The 25839-nt window shown below is 37.2% G+C and overlaps 1 protein-coding gene across 1 annotated transcript in view; it reads right to left on the bottom strand.

Moving 5' to 3' along the window:
- PARG (poly(ADP-ribose) glycohydrolase) overlaps nt 1-25839 on the bottom strand; it is a 70948-nt gene that overhangs the window by 15311 nt on the left and 29798 nt on the right. Inside the window, exons 8-13 of the mRNA XM_064464834.1 lie at nt 25367-25459; nt 23092-23249; nt 10918-10997; nt 8377-8437; nt 7634-7709; nt 5173-5320 (exon numbers count right to left, since the gene is read on the bottom strand). Coding sequence (XP_064320904.1) covers nt 5173-5320; nt 7634-7709; nt 8377-8437; nt 10918-10997; nt 23092-23249; nt 25367-25459 — 616 coding nt within the window. The remainder of the gene's footprint in view (nt 1-5172; nt 5321-7633; nt 7710-8376; nt 8438-10917; nt 10998-23091; nt 23250-25366; nt 25460-25839) is intronic.

The raw sequence follows: 25839 nt of genomic DNA, 5'->3' as shown, positions 1-25839 counted from the left end.
CTATAGAACATAACAAGTGCAGATCTATGAGTGCTGTCCAGTACATAACAAGAAGGTAAGTTTTCGACTTAGCCACTCTCAAGTTCAATAGCTTCTCAAAAATCTGCCTGTCATCTTCAGAGTTTTACTGGCTAATATCTGGTTAACAAAGATTGTGAGCCTTTCCCCCACCAGCATTTTGCTTTACTTTTTCAGGTTACTACCTGGAAACACAATGATAAAACAGTCACTCCACTACTGAAAACACAGCAACCCTACTTAATCACAATTTAGCAAACATCTGGGCTGACAGTTTAGGAAACACAAGAAGAAAAAATACAAGGAGAAATACAAAATACAAAGAAAACCCGATGGTCAGAAACCAAGCAGATTTCCAACACACCAGTGTGACCCAGTTTGTCACCCTACAGTCTCCTGAGGACAACTTTACATAAGGATAGGGAGGACTGTTAAGCTTCCTAGTGTCATTGCCCAGTAAATCACCTCTTTCCCTTGTTATAGTTTTGGTTTACATCTGTTCAGCCTGATTCCTGCACCGTGGGTCCTGACATGAATTCTCAGATATCACAGCAATTAATAGCACTGAATGGACTGAAGGACTCTGCTCTCAGCTGAAGTGGGCAGCACCAAGAAGCTACTTCTGTAAAAGGTCAAGGACCCGCAAAACCATGGTCAGTCTGGAACACACTTGGCTGCTCTGTGAAGTCCAGCAGGGTATCTTGGCAAGCATTAAGGTCTGTAAGAAAGTAGCTCATTAAAGACCTCCAGTAATTTTAGCTATTATGCTCTGCTATGCCAACTCCTTTTCAAAGGTTTATCCCAAGACCAAGGAGAGCATTTTAACTGAGAGTAAGGATCATAACCTTTCTAAAAGGCTGCCTTTCACCTCATTTAACCAAACTTCAGGACTTTGCTTCAAAGAAATACTCCTAAAGTAACACCACAGCAAAATCACTGCTTTTCCCCATTTTGAGCTCACAACAGACGAATTTCAGAAGTGAAGGACTGAAAATACCACCTTGTTTGGAAAATTTCAGCTCATACAGTTCGGCACAAGTTATAAATGATATGGGTAAAGAAGGGAACTGTTAAGCCACACCTTACTTACAAACAGTGACACCAGCTATGCCTATAAACATAACAGAAAAATAGGTTTTAGAAAGCCATGTAAGCTGACAGCACAAAACATCTGATTATTAAGACAAGAGTAATCCCTAACTATCACACTGATCAGTGATACTCTCAGATTACGAATGTTTCAATTTAATCTCAAAGTTTTTCAATCTCTAAATTAAAATAAAAAGCTGAAGAAGAAGAAACATAAAACTGTTCACTTTTAACATCACCTGACAAGGGAATTTGAATGCTTACTGTCAGGAGCCTCAAGCACAGGAAACATAAGCTGTTAAAAACTGTTTAAAATGATGCAAATACTTGAAGACGTTTTCCCTATTTACCCAAATTCATTTTAACTGAAAAGATTTTATCAGCACTCACCTGCCCTATTATCCACTCGTTATTTATTTAGATTTGTGGAGGTGATTAACTATACTGAGGGCACACGAATTCCACTCAGGGCTATTGTGAAAAGTTACCATAGAAAATGAGTGGGATGGTAAGAGATTCCTCACCAAGAATTCACTTCCTGTTACAAAATTAAAGTCCTCGTGAAAGGACAACCATGAGCAGCCTAAATATTCAGAAGTCAGCCTTCTAATCGAATTGTAGGCTATCAACCTTCAGTAAGACTCTTCCTGCCATAGGAAAAACCCAAGTTTTACTGACATGCTTGGAAGAAGGGTCTGAGCAAATAGTAATAAAAGTCAGACAACGGAAGTATGTGACTTTTCTGAGAGCTCTCTTTAGGGGACAGAACTAGCAGAACTTCCAACTTGGAAAAGGAAGCATTTCCTTTGGTGTCTAGCACATGGAAAGAAAAGACTAGATTATCCAGATATTGTAACAAAATAGACTAAATGGCAGTCAGAATATTAAGCTGACTTTTTCAAGGTCCATTGCTTTCATTAATTTTTATGGAATTTCAGTGTCTGATGATGAAAGCACCAGGAAACAAACAAACGAGCAAATACATATATACACACACTAAAAAAAAAAAAAAAATCAATAACAGAGAAAGTCAGATCACATGAACTCTAAACTCACATCCCAGAAACCCAAAGTTAATGAAAATCAATGAGTTTTCATAAGTGAAGCTCTGGAACTGTGTCAGACAAAGATGGTTATTCAACCGGCATCACTTTTGCCTGTGAACTACCGGGATATAAACTGCTGTTGCCAGGAGAACAGAAGCAGTACAGAATAAACTGAGTATGCTGATGTTTATAGTGAATCTTTTTTCTTCCCATTAAAAAAAAAAATAAAGGGGTAAAAAAAAAAGCCAAGCCACAAATACAGCATAATAGCACAGTTCCATCAGAACTTTAAAAACAAGCTACAAAATAAGCTTAAAAAGCCTAAAGTCAGAAGAAAGTATATACAAGTATGATTCCAAAATACATTCTTTGTGAAACTTGTAATAGTTACAGCATCAGACAAACAGCAAAACTACCAAGTGTTAGTGCTTATGGGACCTCATCCATCTAGAAAGAGTTGCAATTATTACTAAAAATAAATATACCTTTCTCAGACTCCATAGTCTAGCTTTTCGTTTGTATTATGAAGTTCCATGGGACTGGGGAAAAACCCACTACACTGGCCCTCCAGTATTTCTTATGAGCTAGAAATTATACCTCTGAAGAGGCAGTACGACTAGCACTGAATAGAAAGGAGCGCATGTGAAAAGCGCAAGGGTATAGTTTTGTAGTCACCAATATAAATGCACATTTACTGCCAAAAGTGAGGGGAAGATCCTTCTCTCCCTTTCAATCAGTTCTTCTGATCCTTATCTTGTGCCACCATTAGTCTTCTGGCTCTCCAGACAGTGGCACGATCGGCCTGGTAAATCCAGCTGAAAAACAGTTTTTCCCCTCTGAGTAAATTTTCAGCTGAACCAATTATCTGATCTCATTTACTGCACGGGTAATGTGCTTAGAAGTCTCTGAAAATGCATTGCTAAGATGCGGTCAGGACTGGCTGTTGTTCAATCAGTAGATTTAAAGCAGAGATGGAACACAGCTTCATCTGCTCTTAACGCTGCCAGAGTATATGTGAACTCAAAGAGGAAAGAAAAAAAGCTGAATGAAAACCACTGACACTTATTCACAGCTCTACCAGAAATGCAGCTGTGGGAATCTCTGGCATTGCTGCTGACATTTCTGTAGGTAGATGCCTGTGTTGAAGAACCTGACTCTTCGCATGACCGGTTCCATATTCATTACAGCAGTGATCTTAACCAGATACTGTGCAATCTCAACAAATTTAATTTCTCTCCAATTTCTCAGACTCTTCTGCAAATTTAAGCTACACAGTTATATCCATTAGGCCGCTGAGTCAAGATGCATCACAAAGAATGTAATCTATCAAGAGGCTTGTGACATGCAGTGGAGACTTGGCTAAGAACCGAGGTGGAAGAGCTCCAGGGATGCAATGAAAATGACGGGATGGCCATTTCCATTAGAGAAGAACACCATATCACAAGTACTAATTGCAAAACACAATAAAGTACTCAAGAAAACTAAAAGATTATTGTCGCAGTGAACAAACATCCTCACCGTCATTTGTTTGTGCCAAATCTGTATTTTTTGCAGGAGAATAGAAGGTCTTTCAAAACATTCGTTTAGTGTTTTCCCCCAGTCAGTTATTGCACACACCAACAGCTGCACACAGTTTTTACCCCTACCCAGAAGGGCCTCACCCGGAGGGCAGTACTTCAGTACGTTACTCTTCTTATAGTATCATATCCAAAACACACAACAGAAATCAGCAATGGCCAAGAATGTTCTGACTAATATTTTTAAAAGGTAATCGCAAAAGCCAATTTATCAAAAAGTTTTCACAGAAAAGGCATTAATTTTGGCAAGGTGGAAAAACAAAATAAGACTCTGTCTTAAAAAGAGTACCAAGTATAAGACTGAAAACAAAAGATGTTCTGTCCAGTACAATCAATAGCTTCGGGCAGAGTAAGATTTGCAAGATCTAAGCTCGAATGTCTACTGTGCATGTGAGAGAAGTGCTTTGGAAGGACTTTTTCAAGAAATGTGTTCCAATACCTGTACAAATTCTTGACTGTTGTGGCAGCTCAGGTAACCAAGACCAACATTTTTACTATAACAAACTGATTACAATATTTGCCCAGAGGATCTCTCTGATCAAATCTTTTCCTTATAGCTGTTCTTTAGAGTAAATAAATAAAAAAAAAGCATCATTTTATTTTTTCAGTCATGAGAAATGCTGTTTTCCCATGCAAGGAACTCAGACACGTACAGCATGACCTGGGCCTCTCCAGTTCTTAATATTGACATTGTGTTTTATGCCAACTGTTTTGATCCAATGGATAATAAAACATTCCAAGTTCTATGACAAAGGTGGAAACAAAAGCAAAAACACTTTCAGCATAACACTGGACAGACAATGCACCTCCATATGCAGCCCTTTAGCAACATACAAGAAAAACATTTAGGTTTTGATGTAACTATGAACCCATAACTAGCTTACAAGTAACACAAATACATGTTCGTAATTTACAAGATCAAAACTCTTAAGAGACATTTCCTCACTCTCTACCCTTTTTAATAGATGCTGATTTTCTCCTCTTCCACTTCTTCCCCTTTATGGTAACCAGAAGGCAGTTCCCCATCTCAATTTTCCATCCCACAGATCACACGAAATGTTACAAGTTCCCGACAGGAACAAAAGAAAAACCCTGCTTTAACATAACAGAAGCATTACCTGCTAATAGCTGGTAATTGTGGCTTTTACCTACATTGCCCAACAGTATACTTTAGCTAGACCTAAAGACACAGAGTCCTCAAACACATTTATACAGGATAAAAAGTACTGTCTGCTTGCTGTTGTTTTTTTGTTTCCTTCACAAAACATCTATGGTCTTAAGAGGTGGGGTGAAGAAAGCAGCTCTTTATCAAATGAGTACTGACTTTTTCTCTTCTTTTTTTTTACCCCTACAGCATTTAAACATTTTAAACTTCAACTTGAAATGTATTTTCCACATATAAAACCAGAACAAGATGTGAAATGTTTTCTGCAAAGACTAACCTGTGATAATAAGACATTCATTGTGATCCAGGACTTCAGTGATGAGCCTCGATACAATCAGTTCTGGGTTGATTAAAAAACGGATTTCTTCTTGTACTAGTCCTGCCCCAGTCACACCGCCTCCAACAAAACGGTTTGCAAAATCAACCTAACAAAGATATATTCAGGAGGATTATGAGATAAGCAAACAGCATAAAATCCTTTCGTTTACCAAGGTAAATCAAGTCCTGCACAAATTTCAATAATTCTGTTGGCATCTACTGCTATAACTTAAACACGCAAGCAGCAGGACAGAGCCTGATTAACAGCACGCCTTTCTCTTTTTTTTCCTTTCTGCTTCCCAGAAAACTTAAAACAAGTGAGAGATTACACTGGAAAATAAACTTTTGCATCTCAAATGCTCCGAATCAAAGTTTTGTGGGCCTTCTCTGAAGAGCACATATTTAAGAATAAAACACATTTTAGTAAACGTGAAAGATGAAAACAGCAAATGACAACATTCTTTTTCATTTTATGGACATTGAAGAATTAAGCTGTCCTTTAATAAGCATTCTGCCCCAGCTGTCCATACTAAAACACTTTTAGATTAGCATTGTCCTGTACCTAAAGGAATCTCTTATGAATTCCCCTTGAAATGCACTTGAACAAAGCAACTAATTTTGATCATGAAGGTTTCTGCTTGAAACAGAGAAGCTCGGGACTCTATTTTTTGCTGCAATAATACATATTTTGCAAATTACATTTTTATATAGGCAACAGTTTTAAAAGGATTTGGTTTATTCAATAAAGTGATTATTATTTATGCAAATTAACTATCCATAAAAAATTATCATTTTTTAAAAAGTCACTTTATCTTTCAAATGCTATTAGCGTCTTACTGATTTTTATTTGGATAGCTGATGAGAACATGTTTACAGGAGAGGAACAAAAGTTGCTGGAGCGATATGAGTATATGTGTAGATTACAAGCTGATTCAGGAGTCCGAGTCAAGTCTAAAGCACAGAGAGCCAGCTGCTACTGCAGCAAGCGTTCCTGAAGTCTGTCCTGGAAATACTAACACACTTCAGTTGTTTAAGGTTTGCTGACCTTGACTATGCTACAGAAAAGTAACATGAAGACTACCCAAGTGTTCAGTGCATCAGGGCCCCAAAAGCATTTTAACTGTGCTGAGTATCCTCACCTTGGGCCCCCCTTCTACATGCGTATGGCACATGGCCCCCCCTACACACACACTCACCCCCCCTTGTCCTGGTCCTCACCCAAGACACATCACGTATGGTCCCATGACCAGCCCTGTCCTCTGCTGATGCCCACTTGCTGACCGGATGTCTAGGATTGATCCTGGTGACCTGACCCATCACCTTGCCTTTGTCTGATGACCAACAGCCTGTCAGTAGAAACTGTTCTTGTCACCATCCCTGCTCTGCTTGTCCCAGCCAGCGACCCTGCTGGCTCAGGCTAGGGTCACTGTGGGCTCCTGCATGGTCTTGCCTTGGTCATCCTGCTGCCTCCTAGAGGGAGCACTCTGTCTCAGCAGATACGTTGTTTGATAAGACTTGAAATAGCCAGGAGGAAAAATATCACATCCTAGGCGATTCTCACTTTTACAGGGTGCAACAGAAACAGTGCATGAAAAGGCATAATTCCACCTTCTCTCACCTGTGAGGTTACAGTATTGCTGAATAGAGAGACAGCAGAAAAATGGTTATCATTGAGCCGGTGCTGATTTCTTAATAACTTTAATACACATTTGAGTGCTCAAGTTTTATAGTCATAAGACATTTTAAAAGTTTGAATAAAAATCATCACAGAAAAAAGTCCTCCTATTCTCTCTCCTCCTCTTCCTTTGCAGCACTTGCTCCTGGCTAAAGAAGTTGTGACTTTTTTTTTTAAGTAAACAAACTTCAGAAGGAAGACTTTTTTTTAAGACCAACAAAAACCAAACAACTAATTTGAAAACTCAGATGTGTTCCTTGCTATGGATATGGACAGGACATCCTTCTTAGGAATTACTTTTGCTGACTGGCTCCCAGACCAAAACAGTGGTGCTGGCAGCAGCAAGAAAGTCTCCTGAACCACTGACCTGGTCACTGTCTAGGGCACAAGAATAATTTTTTAAAAATAAACTGAAAACCTTGACAACTCATCAAGACCACAGCCTGAAACTTCTATCTTGTCAATCTTTGATCCTGGTTTGAACCAAAAGACCTGAAGCTGTCCAGGGCTTGTGATTTTCTGTCAGCTCTTTCGTACCAGGTACGTGTGCAAACCAAGATGAGCTGGGAAACACTGACAGTACTAAGATTGCCCATTGAATTAATTCTCATGTTTCTTTTACACTGCATAACATCTTGACATTTAAATGAATTGAGAATAAACTAATAACTTCATTAAGCTGGCAGACCATAAAAGTATGACTAAAACATGACATAAAGCCACATTTACTGTAATGTGCACTTACCTGTAGCATACCTTGTCCATTGCTTTCGATGGTGCCTTCGTAGGTGACATGCAATCTAGACAGCTTTTTCTGAGATCTATCATTGAGGAAAAATATTGTACAGAAAGGATGATTATAGAATTCCCACACAAAGACATCCGTTTTAAAAGAAAAGCCATCCAAACCCCAACTTCTTACACAACTTAACATAAGGTGGTCTAAAAAACCCAGGTGGATTCAGGAAAAGGCAGTTGCCTTTCAGAAACAATTTATAAATGTTTAACATAGTCAATTGTTCAGTTTCTCCACCTCTTTCACCACAAAACTCCAAACTTGCAGTTCTACATTTCCACACAAGTTTGCCCCACATTAACTTGCTAACCAGCAAGAACACTGCAACACTTGTGTTTTCATGCTGGTTATGACCTATACTCCATTATATTTCCTGCCATTTCTGAAATCAAGCCATTGCTCTCTTCTGCCCGCCCCCCCCCCGCCCCCGGAACAGCACCAAAGATGTGCTACTGTTTAAAAATTCCCCTAAGACTTGTTGGCTTCACAGGCAAACAAACATACTGGAAAACTCAGGGCACCCAAACTACTTGTGGCAGTTCACCTGCTTCCCTCTGTACTTCTCTCCATAAATAATCCCCACCAAACATGGTTTTCTGTAGTACTACCAGGCCTGAATCAATTCCACATGAATAGGATTTGGTTCTCATTGATTTAAGAAATTTCTTATGCTAACAGCATGTTTGACTTACCTTTCCCAGTCCGGAAACTCCTGGAGACACTGCCTTGTAAACGTCACCAATCCCGTAGGTTCTACAGGCAAATCAACCCCAGAAGAAAACATATTAACTGCTGGAGCTTTAGTCCTTAGATTATTTTAAGAGGTAAGCTTTTAAAATTACAACAAACGTCATTCTTGGCAGAAACAAAAGAGCTTAACTTTCCTCAACAGCAGCTTTGAATCTTCCCGTCAGTCCACACTCAAATTGAAAACAAACAACATAAAGACCAAAATATTCACTTCTCCCTTTGGAGTTTGAGTATTTTTCCTTTTTCCAGATCAAGGGAAAACTATTTCCTCAGTGATTTTCACTTAAACTGTAAACACTACTAGAAAGACTCAAAGATAAAGTAAAATGTGCTGCCACTTAGAAGAACAGAAATTGTGAACCTTTAGAAATGACTACTGTTCAGTGTCAACAGGCAATGCACACAGGACTCAGCCAACGGATGGGTGAAGCAGCAGTTCATATTTCCAAGAAAGTCCTATTTTGCCAATAAAGTTGTGGTGGTTGTGGGTTCCAAATCCAGCCGTTTCATCCCTGCCAGGATGCTAGTGAAATTCACTGTATTTCGACTGAGAGAAGACTCCTGCCCTCAAGAGAAGAAAAGGAGCCATTGCTCCTTGCAGGAAGGATGCATTATCATCTTCTCTCCGTTTTTTACTCAAAAAAAGCTCAGTTTTGCAACAGAAGGAAAATATCAACCTTTTATTAGGTGATGTCATCCTAAAAAAAACTTCATTTCAGATTCATTTGTTTGATCCAGTAAGTTTGCTGTGCTGGCTTGTGAAAAACATTCAAAACAGTATGTAAAGCACAAACATATCCTTCCAAAAGCCTTAAATAATCCTCTGTTTTTCTTCAAAATTATAGGGGTTTAGGGAAAAAAGGGCTGCTTGCTCTAAAAAAAACAAGTGCCCAGCTTTCAGTAATCAAGTGCTTTTCCACAAGGGCACTCTGGTATCAGTGGCAATATTTTACAAATTAAGCATTCACCTTTTGAGCACAAAATCTTCAGCTGATATAGTCTCCACTGTGTGGTGGTTTGGTTTTGTTTCTTTTTTGTTTTTGTTTTTACAAGGAATTCAATTACCATTTACAATTAAAAAAGAGTTGCAAAATTACTATGGTAATTTAATGAGCTAAGTTACTTCAGTCTTACTAATTCCTTGAACGAAAAAGAACAAGAAATTGGGTCTTTTAAAGGTATGATAGGAATTTTTAATTCAAGAAAAGAGCACTCGAGAATGTCATTAAATATTATTTAGAGTTATAACATTAAGAAATCTAATATGGTAGTTTCATAAAGCCTGTTCCCAACAGATTTCATATGTACAGGAGGTCAGGAACAGCTGCATAAATGTAGGATTTCATTTGCATGAAAACGTTATTACTCAAGTACAAAAAAAAAAGCTGGTACACTATATCTCTTCTCAGTCCCACACATAGATCACCATTTACTTTGACCCCGGAGACTTAGTTCTATTGACATTGCTGAAAGTTTGATATCTGAAACAGGATGTAGCTGCATTTAATTTGTGGTGAATTAAAGTGATGAACTGAACATGGTCTGAACCAAGTAAAGGGATTTTTATATTTAATAGCTTAAAGCTGTCTTTCTTCTAAAACCAACCCATCTGAGAGAATATGAAGCTAATAGTGAAATACTGACATGTGAAGAAAAAATTTTTTAAAAATACTATAATAAGGATATTGCTGCAGATATGATGTATGCTACTGCAGCAAAATCTCTTTTTCCCCCAAAATACAATATATAAACTCTCATACAGTTCTCAAAAAAATAAATCTATTTTTGGAAGCTTATGCAGACATTCATTCATTCATGGCAACAACACAAGATGTGACTATGCACTGCACTAAATTCTAAAAGACTTGGGGATATCTCATGTCTTGCTATCACTTGTTCATTTGAACTGGGTGAACTTCACAGCAGCTTTGCTTTGGGAGAACAGAAGGGAAAAACCTGAAATATCAACACAAGTAGGGGAAAATCCCTCAGAACTACAAACCTTACAGTCAACGGACTAAACATGCACACTGCAGGAAATCTGACGCTTGATTCAGAATCTTTAAGCCTGTGATTTTAATAACTACATACGGTGCTAAGTTCTCCCCACATTCTCAGTCTGATGCGGTGCAGCAAGTCATTGCATACATTACAAACGTTATACATATGTATATTTATATACACACTTTTTTGTATCTATACATATATATAAAGGGGGGTGAAAACATTTCTATATTTTACACATCCCCCATACATATATATATATCTCAGAAAAAATAAAACAGGATAAAGTCTGTACAACAAAATTAACTGCATACATCATCTATGTGAGAAGTGACATGAATATGAATATGACTGTACTTAGAAGGCTGGCTTTTGTTACACGCTTCTATCGTAATGCTGCATAGCCATTTCTAATTTTAATGGGATTAGATTTTTCATGTATCTGCTTCGTAGCTCAAAAAAAAGAATATAGGATATACTTTTCTCTGTGACTCTCCTAAAATAGCAGAAAAGCGTCTTCAGTTTCTCAGGCTTCCTTGGTGACCGTCCTTCAAACAATCTGAAAAAAAGGGGAAAAATGTGATTGATTAGATTTCAGGGATATAGTGTGCAGTAATTAGGCTACTTACTAATTGTTATTTCATTTTTTAACTATTATGCACATATTTTGATTAGCCTTGCATTTAAATACTCTACTGTAGAAAGAACTGCCTAGACAGCCCAACTGTAACACGGGTCTTTAGGAATAACAAGTTAGTTCACTTGCTATGTTTCTGATGAAGATGCTAAGTGCACACCTATCTCACGTATACCAATTTTGTAATGTCAAAGAATATGATTTCCATATGAACATCCAGGAAAGCTACTAGTTTTATTTGCAACAGACTGGTTTTGATTAAAACAAGTGACCGAGGGGTGAAAACATGCATGTTGAGTACTCCAAGATTACCCTACTTTCAGCTCAGTGAGTTGCAGAGAAGAATTAATGCAACCATATTGCTTTCAAGAGTTGCACTGCACCAGCAGCGTTTCTAAAGAAAAGAACCTACCCCCAACAGAAACAGCTTCATCCACTGGGCTACTACTGGCATTCTAACATTCATTTGTAAAAACCTAAGCATTAAAAAGAAGCATCCTATTTTTAGCCATTAAGTGAATGTATTCTTTTAAGGTTAGCTGAAGTACTTTTACTGCATCATCTATCTTCCAGCAACTCGAACACGCATTACTTAATTTCACTTCCAACACAATGACAAGGCATTGTTATTGGCAACACATAATGGAATTTATCTGGAAGGAAGAGCAACAGTGACTTCAGAAATAATATCCTTTGAGTAGGAAATTCACTAAAAGATGTCTGATACAGTGGAAGCCCCGAGGATGTAAGATTCCCCCCCAGTAAACAATCTAAGTAAAGGAATGACACAACATATTCATTTGTTTCCATGTACTGGAATGACAACCTGCCTTATAACCAGAATGCTGTCAGATGAATTTAGCTTTTAGTAGTGAAATGAACTAGATTTTTTCAGTATTCAAAAGTTCTTGTGAAGTATACATGCTGAAGAGATTGATTTCACCCAAAACCTATATTAAGTCACAGAAGCTAATTTTAAAAAGGTTAAAAAGGTTTTACGAAGACTTTTTTCTTCTTTGGATAATCAAACAGGACTTTAAGAAGGCAAACTCCAGACTTACACAGTGTACTTCAAAATGGGCCAATATGCGAGTTCGATCAAGGGGTTGTGATTGCACAACTAATAAGGGGTTTGTAAAGAAAGAGTTTATGTATGTATGAGTGCGTGTGCAGGTCTTGCCTAAGCGCCTAAGTTATCTCTGACATTTTATCCTGAAGTCTCATTTGCTATGAGTCATTTAAATTTGTTAATTTATCTATTAACCCAATCATGCCTTTACTATTTTTTGCCTCTTTACATCAAATTGAACACTCGCTTATGTTGCAAACTCTCAGGAGAGACTTCTTCATGTCACAAAGGTGATACATGATTCAGCATAACTAGCAGACTGGGCAGGAGAAATCCAGAATTGGAAAAAATGTCTGAAATAAGTCAGATCAAGCTAAAAGGATATGGCAAAGCAGGTGAACTTGGTTTCATCTGTTACAATCACTCACCAAAACTGCAATTACTCTTTCAAGCAGGGAATTTCAACCAAATATTTTTTTTTAAATCCAAAGTGTTCGGCATTAGCCTGTCTGTCTCTTGTTAAAAGCTGTGATAACTACCTCTCTCCTTCCTCCTATGGGATCAAAGCTAGAGTAATGCTGATTTGCTTCTGAAAAATCTAACTTACAGCAAATAAATGCTGTAAATGAGATGTTAATAATGTAAAAGTTATTAAATTTTTGCTGGTCCCAAAACTCCACCTATAATTACAAAAATGAGAAGAGATATCTGTATTTCTGTTGTAGCCCTAAATAGCTGGGTCAGAACCACAGAGCAGCACAAAAGAATTTGAGACGCTCTGGGTTCTGGCACAGGCATCCCTTACTGTAGAGGGATACTCCATACAGTGGGGATAAAAGAATACTGTGGCATTCAAAATTATCTGTATTTTGACCTTGTAGTTATAGCCATCCTGTAACTACACGCATCAGATCTTTTATAGCAGTTTGCCCAAGAGCTCTCATCACCCTTTCCTCCTCACACTGTTTGCTTTTCTTTGCTATGACATGACATAAATTGTACTTTGTCTTGAAAATCCACTGTTAAATATAGGAAAAAAAATTTCTAATTATTTATTTACTAAAAACAAAAGCAGGCAACACCGGTCCTGCACACACATTTCAGGACTGAATCCACTACAAAAGATGTTCGTCCAAACCAGAATGCACTCATAAAAGGAGAGCCATATATGGCAGGTTGAAGACACCATGTCTTAGATTAATGTGCTTGGATTTACTTCATATTTTCTGCATCTAGAATTTACCTTTACTCGTGAGCTAGTGGCAAACTGAAGATGGCTATCTGCAAACATGCTCTTTATTATTTATATATTTGCAAAATACAAAACACTAGTATACTACCTGCATATTTTCATATAACCAGACCAAGGAACTCTCTCCTTCAGCTATTTCAAGAAAAAGTGCTTTACATTAGGAATTTGTTTTAAAGGTCAGACCAGTGGAAAAATCCCCACAGATTTTAATGGGCTACAAATTAGCCTTAAACCCTCACAGTATCTAATTATTCAAGGTTATTGATATTCATTCCATTGAATTTGACTGCTTCATATTTCTTTTAAATTTCCACAGAAATCGTAATCACAATGACATCAGTGATTCAGAAGACTTCCAGCAAGTTACTATAAAGTCAGAAGAAGGAAGAAAAGCACAAGAGAAAATCCAAACCCTCCCACCCCCGATACCCAGAGGCAGCCAGGCTTCCTTAAGCGCAGCACAAAGTAATCTGTCATCTTTGTGATTGCAATGGTAGAGGCAAGTGATATTTACAGCAATTGAAAATGCCCCATTAATTTAAGTGAGGATATAACATGGCAAAGTTATGAATGTTTTAACCGTAACCTTACCTCTGAAATGTTCAATTAGACAACACTATGAGAAGTTTTATTTCTGAAGCAAGTATCTCTATTTTGAAGAACAGAGCTAGATGAGGGCCTCAGTAAGACATTAAATAAAATTCTTTAAGCTCTGAGACACAGATTCTACCAAAAAAACCCACCCAAAAACGTAATTGGAAACCACCTAACCAATCTGCCAACAGAAGAACCCAAGGCCAAACTCCATTAATTCCAATTAAAGAACTCATCCAAATGAAGTGCACTGTAAATCAAGTGCAAAGCACCGCAAGCCCGCTTTCAGTCAAAGTAATTGAAATACTACTAGCAACTGCATACGTAAGCTATTTTCCTTTGTACAAGATGTTCCCACTGCCATGCAGCTAACTTCAATTTAGCAGATACAGGAGCAAAGCAAGCTTGCAGGGCTGATCACCAAACACAGCGGCAAATTTATCTCTGGCTCTCCAGCTTCCAAGCCAGGGCAGCAGCACTGTTAATAAAATAAAAGGCCTCTACAGAGATATACTTAAGTAGTCAAGGAATCAAGGTCAGAGATTTAAAAACAAAGCAGATGAGTGAACAATGTCATAAACACTAAGTCTATTGTTAAAGTCACGGCTAAATGAAAACTCTTTCTTAGCAAATATTCAGACACTTAATTCAATTGTTCTGAAGATAAATCCTATAAAGAAATATTAAAAATAATAAGAACTGATATTGGGAAAATGTAAAAAAGGTTTTTTTAATTACTCGACAACTGTCAGTAAACATACAATAAAGTTACAAGGCAATAGTTTATACCATTTCAATAACTATTACAAAAATGTGTGCATTTGTTTTGCATTAGCGTTTTCCTAAAATTTTAGGGTGGAAAAAGCATTTTAAATGTGTGATCAATAATCCTGGTTTTTGCAGTCTCATTGACTGCAAACTGAAAATTCTCTTATCTTCAGCCAACATTTCCACCTTCCAAAGCCAGAGCCAACAGCTCTACTCCAAAGGGTGCATTTCTAATGATCAACATCGACATGATTTAATAACATGAAGAGCTACACAAAAGTAACCTTGGCATGCATATAGTTTACTGGGGAATAGTTGAATCAGCTTAAGTAAACAGTTCTGAAATACATCATTTCCGATTAAGGTATAATTAAAATATAGTAGTTTGCTTGTAAAATTTAATTTCCAAGGAGCTAAATTGATCCCTTGATGTTACTTGAAGAACTGGCTCCAGTAATTTTTACAAGCAGAAGTAACCATTACAATTATGTGGTTTAACCTTCTAGTTAAACAACTTCCTATTGGTATTTCCACCCCAGCCTGTATCTTCCCACCCCCAGGCTGGGCTTCCTTTGAATGCCTCTTTTCAAAGAGTATAATAAAGTCTTTACATTGAAATCTGGACCCATCATAAGACTCAGAAAGCTGTCCACACTGTAACAACATGCAAAAATTTGCAGTATGGATCATACTTCAAAGAGTACCTCCTGTTCATAAATCCACAGCATTTCACATGTGCTGTTTGCAAAAATGTGGATACATAATTTTATACTTATGGTCCCCACAGTCAACTATGTGTGCTTCTTCTTAACTACCACAGGCACTAAAAAGTGCCTTTTTCTTTACTACTATATAGTCTAAGACACGCTTGTACTGGTTCTTGTATTTTACTGTGATCTCACTAAAGATAACATAGCATCTAAGCAAGTGCAAGGCATTTTATTAAAACCTCATTTTTCTCCTACATGTAAAAATGGAAGAAGGATTTACAAGGAAATAGTATGGATAGATTAATTTCACCCAGTAAAGGGACTAAGCAGGGGGAAGGATGGAAAGTTAAGGCAGAAATGAAAATGAATAGATGTTACCTGCGATCTCAAGAACAGAGGTAATCACTAAGCAGAGCTTTAGTCTGATGCATAGAATGACAAAACACTTGGAAAAAAGAATAAAACAAACACCTTGCCTTTTGTGCCTTGTTGCATTTCAAAGCCTAAGCTTACCTGAACGCATACAGGAAATCTGTATGCATTAATGTGCACAGAGAGGGAGAACCCCATCACATAGGAGTTGGAATGTATGTATGATTATGTGTGCTTATCACACGATTACACAGGATAAAGAACAATCTCTTTCACTCTCTAAACATATGAAAGCATTTTAGCCTACCATATAGGGACAACTGGACTTACATTAATTACCTGTATCCTTTGCCTAAAGTATTTTCTGCAAAAGCTGTTTCAATTGTTTATGTATTGGGTGGGGTTCCACTCCCATCCAGAAATATTGAGCTGCCTTTTAAACCAGCATGCTACACCACTGAGGCTTCACTTCAACAAAAAAGATGGAAGATAGTTCCAGTCAGTTTCTGGTCAAGGACTTTTCACGAAGAATGGAGCTGCAACAAGTGCTTAATTTACACTCCCCTTCAAGAGAAATTAATTACATAGTGTTTCATTCTTGCTTACATACCTGTAGTTTGTGAATACCAACACCCCAGCCCCACTCTGGTCTTCAAAGCACCCCAGAGGGTGCGCAAGACTGTCCACTAGGATGCAGGAAGAAGATATTTTTGTACCATTCATTAAAAAATATTTAAAATTTTTTAAAATTTTTATTTAATCTTTCTCATCCTTTTTAAATTTTTTTTGTACATGTTTTAGAATGTAATATCTTAGTACAGTAGCAGATGTATGTAATTTATAAGTAAATAAATGTTCATATATTTGGGGTGCATGCTTAATTTTTTACTGATAGGTATGTGTGATCAAAAAAGCTTGGAGACCACTGCCCTAGACAGCTTTAAATACTTTAACATCAATTACATAATGTAAGATGAGGAAACCCTGGCAAATTTAAAATGGGAAATTCTTGTATCCCATATGAAACAAACTCTTTCTAGTAGGTCCTGCAGCCATTGAAAATATTTTAAGTGAGAAATAAAAGTAGAGCTATTCAGAATATCAAAACTTCAATTCATGAAGTCTAGACTTTATATGAACCAAAGGCAGAATAATCCAGATGAGAAATTCCTCCCAGAGAGACAAAAAGCAGACAAAATAACCAGCTTTATGACAGCACAGAAGGAAATGCCACTGTCCAGATGTTGTAGTTCCTGATGGGAAAATGTAGCACCACCTTGCACACGTCAGGTACAGCAACCTCAACTCCTGCTTTTCTGGTGCCTACTGTTTCTCTCTTCCATTTAATAACATTAATTCCATCCTTCTGTATTAAAACTGCCTTCCTCTTCTCTGGTTCTACAGGAAGTAATTTAGAGTTTTTGAATTCCCTTGGCACCAAGTAGGAGAAAAACAGTACATCCAATAATTCAACCTTGTAGGTAATTTATTTACTGTCATGTGTCATGGGTACAAGCTGTCGTCATCTCAGAGTTATTAAAGAACATCATAATATTCAATGCCCTTATGTTTGACCAGAACTTCATCTTTAGATTAAATAGTGACTTTTAAGATTTGCATTAACAAAAAAAAAATAAAAAAATAAAAAAATTGAGCAATGTAATTTTGTTGACAATCTAGGTACAAAAACTATCTTTCTGTCTCAGACACTCACATATACCCACATCTCTATTCTCTGTGCTTTTCACTTTGTACTTTCATTTCTTGTGGCACATAACTTGGACCATTATAAACCTGTTTTAAGAAAACATTTTGGTGATTTAGGAGTCTTAAAATACATCAGATTGATTCTTGGCTTTGGTGGATGATAAGATGCTAACTTCAGGTACTCAGCATCAAGGAATAGCGGGGTAAAATGTTTTACCCTGTGGATATAAATCAAAAGACAGCCTACAGCATGGTACAACTAAGTCCTGGACTAAATGACTCTATTTACTAAACTAACAAAAATATTCAGATTGAGCACTGTTTTAATCACTACAGCAAAGTAATTACACCAGAGCTGTTAACAATAGTATCCTTTAAAAGTTGTCTATTTAAAGAGTATTTCATCATATGCCACACACAAAAGTCAATTTTAAATTTTTCAGAAAATAATAATCGACTTAAAGTATTGCATCCAAGGCTAATTAGAAGATATACCTCAAGCAGGAACAGAATCAGTTTTGTAGGATCGATACCTGTAAACTCAGAAAACCTAGAACCAGTTTTCAGAGGAGCAATGCATCTCTCAGTCTAAACCAAGTTCTCTCAAAGTCACCAAATAATTTATTCCCCAGAGAATACTCATTAGTGTTGTGAAATTGATGTTGTTTATGAAGAGACAATTGCATTACTGGTAAATTAGATTTCAGTTCTCCTGCATAAATGTACTATACAGTTTGCCCATTTCCTTTCATATATTATACATTCCATAAAAGACATATATCTTAACTAGTGGGTTTTTTCCCCTCATTTCCAATCACTTGGAATTACTTTAAAGGTTTGTTTGATAAAGATGAAGAAATTCAGTCCTAGTGGAACACCAGACCAGAGCATCCACTAATATATGTGCCAAAAGATTCACCAGGCTTATGTCCTTAGACGTACTACCTTTGATTATTAACTCAGCCTCAACTGATGAGAGCAGACGCACACTACCTCCAGTTTAACTACAGCAGTTTTTTGAAGAAGGAAAACAGAGGAGTTATTGTAACTTGACACAACAGCTAAGAACGGATCTGTAGCAGGTCAAAGGCACAGCAAAAGCAAAGTGTCTCCTTTTTAGTCATCCAGAACACGGACTCAAGATAGCAGAATTTTTCTTTGCTTTTACAGACAACCAAGCTAGGTTATTTTCCTAAATTATCAAATTCTATAGTGTTAAGACACAGGTCTGAAAACTTGGTTAACGAGGGAAGAAAAACGTCCACAGCACAAAGTCTTGTGTGACAGTGGATGGTATCCATTTCAGCCTCTTATAAAAAAATAAATGCAAGAAAGCACAGTTCAATCTTTAATATATTTCAGGAGGAATGTATTTTTTATGGAAGTGCTACGTTAAACCACAAACTATTCACAAATATTTATTATGAGCATTACCATAAGAAACCACTTTAAACTGTGCTACCAACGTCATGATTGTAGAGATGATCTCAGAAGAGTCAATGCACTTCATGCTCTACATTCAACCAGCACGCAACTCCCATGGAAAATTTATCATTAAAAGGAATAAAATGGCAATTTTAATTTTTTTTTGTGATGGATATTTTTGCATAAAGTGGCCCAATCTATTTCCATCTTCTATAATATACAAGTGTTTCTAAAAAGAAAAATCTAACTCGTTGAATTTATCTTAATATTTTGAATGGAAGCAGTGTTTTATGCTATTTGGTATGATCTAATGTTTGGCCACTGAAGGGATGCCATTCCTTCTACTAGAATTCATAAATATTAAAGCTCTCAGTTGAACTACAAATTCCATTTTATTAAATACATTTGAAAAGAATTATGTTATTAACGACTGAAGAATCATAATAGGCCCATGCTTGCCAAGTACAGGGGAAGAATTCAATTAAATTACTGAGTATTTCATTATTCACAGGTGACTTTCAGTCTGCAGCATGATGAACAATCAAAATAGACCGTCGGTGTCACAACATATTATAAAACTAAGTGCTTCAGTGTCAAAAGAGGAATGCTCACCTTTTTTTCTCCTCCCATCTGGCAACACCAACAGGCAGGAGAGAAGAGGTAAAGCATAGACCTTAATACTAACACACACAGTGGCCATCTTTCCAATCCGTTATTAGCACACGCACCAGTATTCAAACAACTTGCCATCATCACTGAATTAACAGTGAGGGGGGAAAAAAAGGAAGGAAGGAAGGGGGGGAAAAAAAGGAAGGAAGGAAGGAAGGGGGGGGAAAAAAGGAAGGAAGGAAGGAAGGAAGGGGGGGGAAAAAAAGGAAGGAAGGAAGGAAGGAAGGGGGGGAAAAAAAGGAAGGAAGGAAGGAAGGAAGGAAGGGGGGGAAAAAAAGGAAGGAAGGAAGGAAGGGGGGGAAAAAAGATTTGTTTTTCTCTCCTTGGGGACAGTAGGGGTGGAGGTTAAAATATGCTAGTTAATACCACATAAAAACCTAAAGCAGGGAAAGGACTGGGAGAGAAGGAACATGAGAGCATTTGAATGTAGAAACCATAACTATTTTATAGTGTATAAAAAGGTACTAATGTCTAAGTCTGCATAAGGTGAATTGATAAATGACTGCTGTGTGACACTCAAAACACAAGAAAGAAACAGCTTATACAGTTGTATTTCTAACTTAAGGCACAAATTTTATTTTTTCCCTCTCAAAGAGCTGAGCGGAGGGGCGGAAGCCTGTTGTATGAACGTGGAAAAGGCACACAGAATGAAATCAAAGCAACACCATGTTTGCTAAAGAAAAAGTCCCTCAAATGCATCTGATCAGTAATTTTGCTTTGTTAGGGCACCATGGCAGATATTTTTGTACCCAGCGAACAAAGTAATTCATTCACAGTCACATAGCAGATGAGTTATGCTGAGGAAAGAAGCAAGTCTGGGAAAAGCTGCAGACCATAACACTGTGGGGAGAAAGGGCTGCTGTGTGGAACAATCTGTTATGCCCATCCCTAAGCAAACAGAGCAGAGCAGCAGCCCCCAAAGCCTTTACATCTAAACGTTGTTATAAAGAGGAAAAAAAGCCACAAACATTTTAACTTCAGTCACTGCCTTTTGAGTATATCCAGCTTCATGAAAGGCTTTCTTGTAAAAGCTGAAAATACATACTGCAATGGACCAAACCTTGTCGTCTTTACAAGCTGAAATAGCTGAAAACAGGAGATCTTATTCTCTGTCCTCACTACTAAAGAACTAACTTCTCAGGGCAAGAAAATACAGGGTTGACTGGAAGAAGAAGAAATAGGATACTATCCATATTCCTCCTCCCCCCTCGCTTCAGATTTCAACGAAGTCAGGTTATCTACAGTAGCACAATAAAAAGCTGAATTCTTGTAGTACTCTCTCCACCACTCACTGTCGTCAACCTCCTGTTGCTTTTATCTTGCCAGACCCCCTCTCACTGACATATCCCCTCCTGTTTTAGCCACTGCCTGTCACACCTCATATTCTACTTCACTAATCTGCTCATTATCAAATACAAAATACACAGGGGAAAAGTTTTGGTCCAACAAATAGTTAAGTAAAAAAAGGACTGTAAAAAGAAACTGTTGTTTATAAAAAGTCACATAAATTGGCAAACACTGATGAAGAGCCACTTCTAATCCTCAAGAACCAGAGGACATCAGCATCCCTTCTTTTCTCCAGTTTGGCAACTATATTCTTGCACTTACACAAATAGAAATGGCTTTCTACCCTATGTGACTAAAAGCTGAGCATTACCTCATCCGTAATGCAAGAGGAAGGCCTGAAGGTTGCCTCCTGTATTACCCCTTTTAAATAACATTGTTGGAACTTACTATGGGTGACAGCACTCGGAAGTGAAGTCAGAGAACAACAGAAGACTGACTGGAATAGGACAGAAAATCCTGAATAGTTAACACTTTATACTGGTGATCCTTTAAGTCTACATCAGGAAACTATTTACCTAATAATTTGCCATGGATTTTTTACTTAAATTCAGTTCAAAATATTATGCCCCACGTTAACCACTGTATTACACTGTCCTACCATGACTTTACATTGCTGTGCAATGTTCATAGAAGAGAATATGAATTTAGTCCAGTGATATAACAGCATTTTATTCTGTAACTGGTAAGAATTTAACTGCTTGATTTATAACATGCTTAAATTACAACAAAAACCAGTACCTTAAAGTCCTTTAAAAAAAAAAAACCCATAAAATTCAGCTCAAAGCATGTAGCTGGTACAGTCAAACAGAACTCTTTCCAGAACTTTACTGTCCTTTCACTGCTCTGAACATAACTCTCTTTTAATGTGTGGATGGTACTTTTCATTTATTTGTTCTTATGAACTAATGGTGGAAAATATGCTGAATTGTATGGCACATTAATGCCCACCCACACTTCTCTTCCGTAACCCTCTACACTGTTGGAATAAACACCAAGACATTGACCCTGGTCTCTCTTCTGAAATACACACTATAGAGCACCCCGTGCTAGACCTTGAAGTCAGCAAGCACCAAAACCATTATTAGGACATCAACACACCTGACAATTTGTTCTGGGAAATTCTAGTCTAATATAGCTCTTATGACACACGTACCCAAGTGTGCTGGATCACAGGTAACAGGATTTTTATGTTATATAGTGTATATGCTCTGAAAACTGTGATATGTCAACTGTGAGGAATAAGAAAGACTTTAGATCAATAATCTATGCAAGCCCAGCCTAATAAACTTAAGGCTGATCTACACAGACTTGTATAGAAGTGCCCAGAAAACAACAAAATCTCATTTCTAATCTACAACTCCATGTGAACTATAATATTCTGCAGCAGGAAACGTCTCCATCCTCTTCTCCAATTAAAAACTGAAATAAGCATATTTAAAAGATATGAAGAAAAATTTCTAATCAAATCTTTCTGTAAGCTAGTGCTGAGGAAAAAAGAATAAGCATTTATTTAAAAATCAGAGAATCTTTCATTAAATTCTTACTGTGGCCTTGAAACCTTTTTAGGCTAACTTGTAGCATAAAGGACAGGTTTATTTTAACATGCAGCTCTACAACTGCCTTAAAATGATAAAAGCTTGTATGGATGCTGAAGAATCAAGTCCTACTGATCTGACTTAATGCACAGATCACCACTGCTGACACAAGGGAGACAACAGAAATGCGGCTGGGGAAACACTGATCTTTAATTTAAATACATATAGAATACCTGAAGCACAACTGAAATATACCATTCACAAAGAATGGCTTAGGAGGAGGTAGGGAATTGTATCAGTCTAATTATGCCAGAGCAAGAGCATGTCTGTGCGTGTGCATGCATGAAAATAGAAACATTTGGCATATTAAGCACATCTTTCTGTGCACAAGATCCTTTCTTACATAGTTGCATGGTTTTTTGCCCCTTAGAGATAAAAAGAAGAAACAGAATGCAAAATACCGAAGTTAGTGACAGAAACATGAAAGAAAATTAGTTTCTCCCCTACACGACAACAATAATATTTTCATTGAAGAATTATCAGCTTCATTTACTCCAGAGTGCCATACCTGTTGAAGTTAATGTCTGGATAACTAGAATACTCAGACTTCATCTTCGCATTCCGACGTGGAAAAGTACAGAAGAAAGCATTGGCTAGAAAACTAGCAATCTGTTCCTGTGACATTGTGATGGAGTGATTCATCTTTTGTTTCAGCAGGGGTATTGGCTACCAACAAAAGGAGTGAGGGGGAGGGAGGGGTAGGAGAGAAGGGAGGGAAGGAGAAAAATAATTAGCTTACCCATTTTTAAAAGAAAAAACAGGAGCACAAAATTACATTTGTTAGATTAGTGCAAGAGTAATTTAGGCCATTGGTGAACCCTTTAATCAGCAGCACCATTGAAGTCAAGAACAGTTTATTCAAGACAATTCGGAAAAAGCTTGCTTGACAAACTGCAGATTTCTAATCGATAACAAAAGACCAAGAAAATATGACTTATCAAACAAAACCACAGGGAAGGGGGGGAGGGAGTAAACGCATGGGATGTTTCAAATCCTGGGCAATCTTAAAAACTGGAGAAAACCCCACTTTCAATAGGTGTATAGTTAAGAACCCTTAAGGAACACTTTCAGCAGCAATAGCTGTGTTTTCTACTTTACAAAGAAATGTGGAATTCATGCCACAGATCATCACTCTGACTTGCTCTGTATTTTTTTCCATCCTACTTGAAAAAATAAGACTGATATTTGCAGAAAGCGTATGATTATCCATTTTTTTATAATCAGAATGAACAAAAAGCTCAGCTTCACTTTGATCTTCAGTTTGGAGTTTCGACTCTAGGTAGTATTTCTTTAATCTAAAAAGAAACAAAGGGGTGGGGGGAACCAAAAAAACCCTGACGTGTTACACATCTCTTTTATCAGGCTTTAGCTTCCTGATTTGAACTTTTTGCTCACCACATTCCAGGCTTTTTTTTTTTTTTTTAATTATGTGATAATACTCAGGGGGGTGGGGGAGAAAATCATTCTGACTGCTAAGGAGACCTGTAACAATTACGATAAACCCACTTGACAGGAGAAAGAGAACACAGTTTTCACCTCTTCTTTCAATATTCTCAGCCATCATGATTCGCCTAGCGCCAGGAGAGCGGAGCAGCTACATTTTAATCCTTTTAGTTGTGAATACAGAAATTGCTACTAATTTAGATTGTTTAATACACAGCCCTTTTTACTCCACAAAACAAACAAGTTTTCCTTCATTCTTATACCTACTACATTCACTGAATCTCATTCTGTCTTCTGGCTATTTAATTAACAAGCTATATTACAATGTCTGAAGTCACACAGCTAGAGCGGGAAACAAGCCTAAGAAGCACTCTCTAATAAGTTCTCCAAGACTATAAAAATAGAATATTTTGGACAGTATGTTATATTGGAACAAATTTAGCTTTATGTTTAAACAATAAAATGATTCTGACAAAATTCTTTACAATTGACACTGCCTAACAGTACATCATCGTTACAAAAGGCATTAGTACATGAGCTTACAAGTCTTGTAGTTGACTTTGTGTTCAGAAACTTCATAGAATTCTCAAAAACTTCTCCCATCAAATGACTAGTAAAGTTTAAGAAATACTCATACTTTCTGAAATTCTATGTGTGCCGTAGGACCCCTGCAGCATAACAAAGTAGGGAGAGGTTTTCCCTGCTCCTGTCCAACAAAATCAATTTAGAAAATTGTAATAAAGGTGTTTATAAATTAGAGTCGTTACCCTGCTAATGTGTTACCTATCATACATCCTCGCTCACTTGATCAATTGTATTCACTTTTATCGGCTTTACTACCTACAGAACTGATTCCCATAATAATACAGAATTAGTTACTGTTTGTATGTACTCTAACTAGAATAAAATATGCTCCCAAGTAAATGAAGCCTTTATGAAAATACTACTTTGAGGATTAACAACATTTCTAAAAGAAAAATTAGATGTTTTAAAATTATTCAAGTATTTCAGTTTATTAGTGTGATTTTCAAACCTGGAAGGTGTCATGGTCACTTCGTTTAAGAAAAGCAAGAAGCAACTCCAGCATACAGAAAGGGAAGTGTTACTGAAGGTCAGGCTAAAAATATGACAGCGAGATATTATTTTTTTTTAACATTCTATCGTATCATTAGAGATGTGCATTCTCCGTTCTGCTCCCTACGCCTCAGTTACATTCAACATAAAAACTATAGTTTTCATTAAGACTGTAACATGATCCTGATGTTTCAGCCTTAGCCATTAGTTACGGTTTGCAGAAAAGTGGTCTGCCACAGAGCACTTAGCTAGCTGCGTTTACTTACCTGGGTGCAGATGCTAGGGAGACAGAGTGCCAGCTTGACCATATCAGGAAGAATGGATTGGAACAAATGTTGAGCTTCTGCATCTTCAAGAACCTGTTAAAAAGAAGGTGGGGGGAAGGCTTTATACCTCAGAAATCATGATCGTATGAAAAGTTTGTGAAAACAGGACCCATCCAAAAGAAACAAGAGCAAACTAGCTCCTATTAGCTTCATGCAAATCTGTAGCATTTTTCATGCTAGTACCTCATGGCATATTACCTTGCAATAATCCACTAACTGAAATACAGAAACAACTCTCAAAAGTTGCAACTGAGGAAACGCATCACTGTAAAGGAACCTTGAATAAGTTATCATTTGACTCTTTCCAAAGCAATGTACCAAATTCTAAACTGATTTTAAAAATCACTACCGAACCACAAAAGTACTGGAACGATATACTTAACTTTCACAGTCAGGTCGCGGTCCAAGACAAG

Source organism: Phalacrocorax carbo, chromosome 13 (assembly GCF_963921805.1).
Source record: "Phalacrocorax carbo chromosome 13, bPhaCar2.1, whole genome shotgun sequence".
Classification (NCBI taxonomy): Eukaryota; Metazoa; Chordata; class Aves; order Suliformes; family Phalacrocoracidae; genus Phalacrocorax; species Phalacrocorax carbo.
This window is presented reverse-complemented; position numbering and strand designations above follow the sequence as displayed.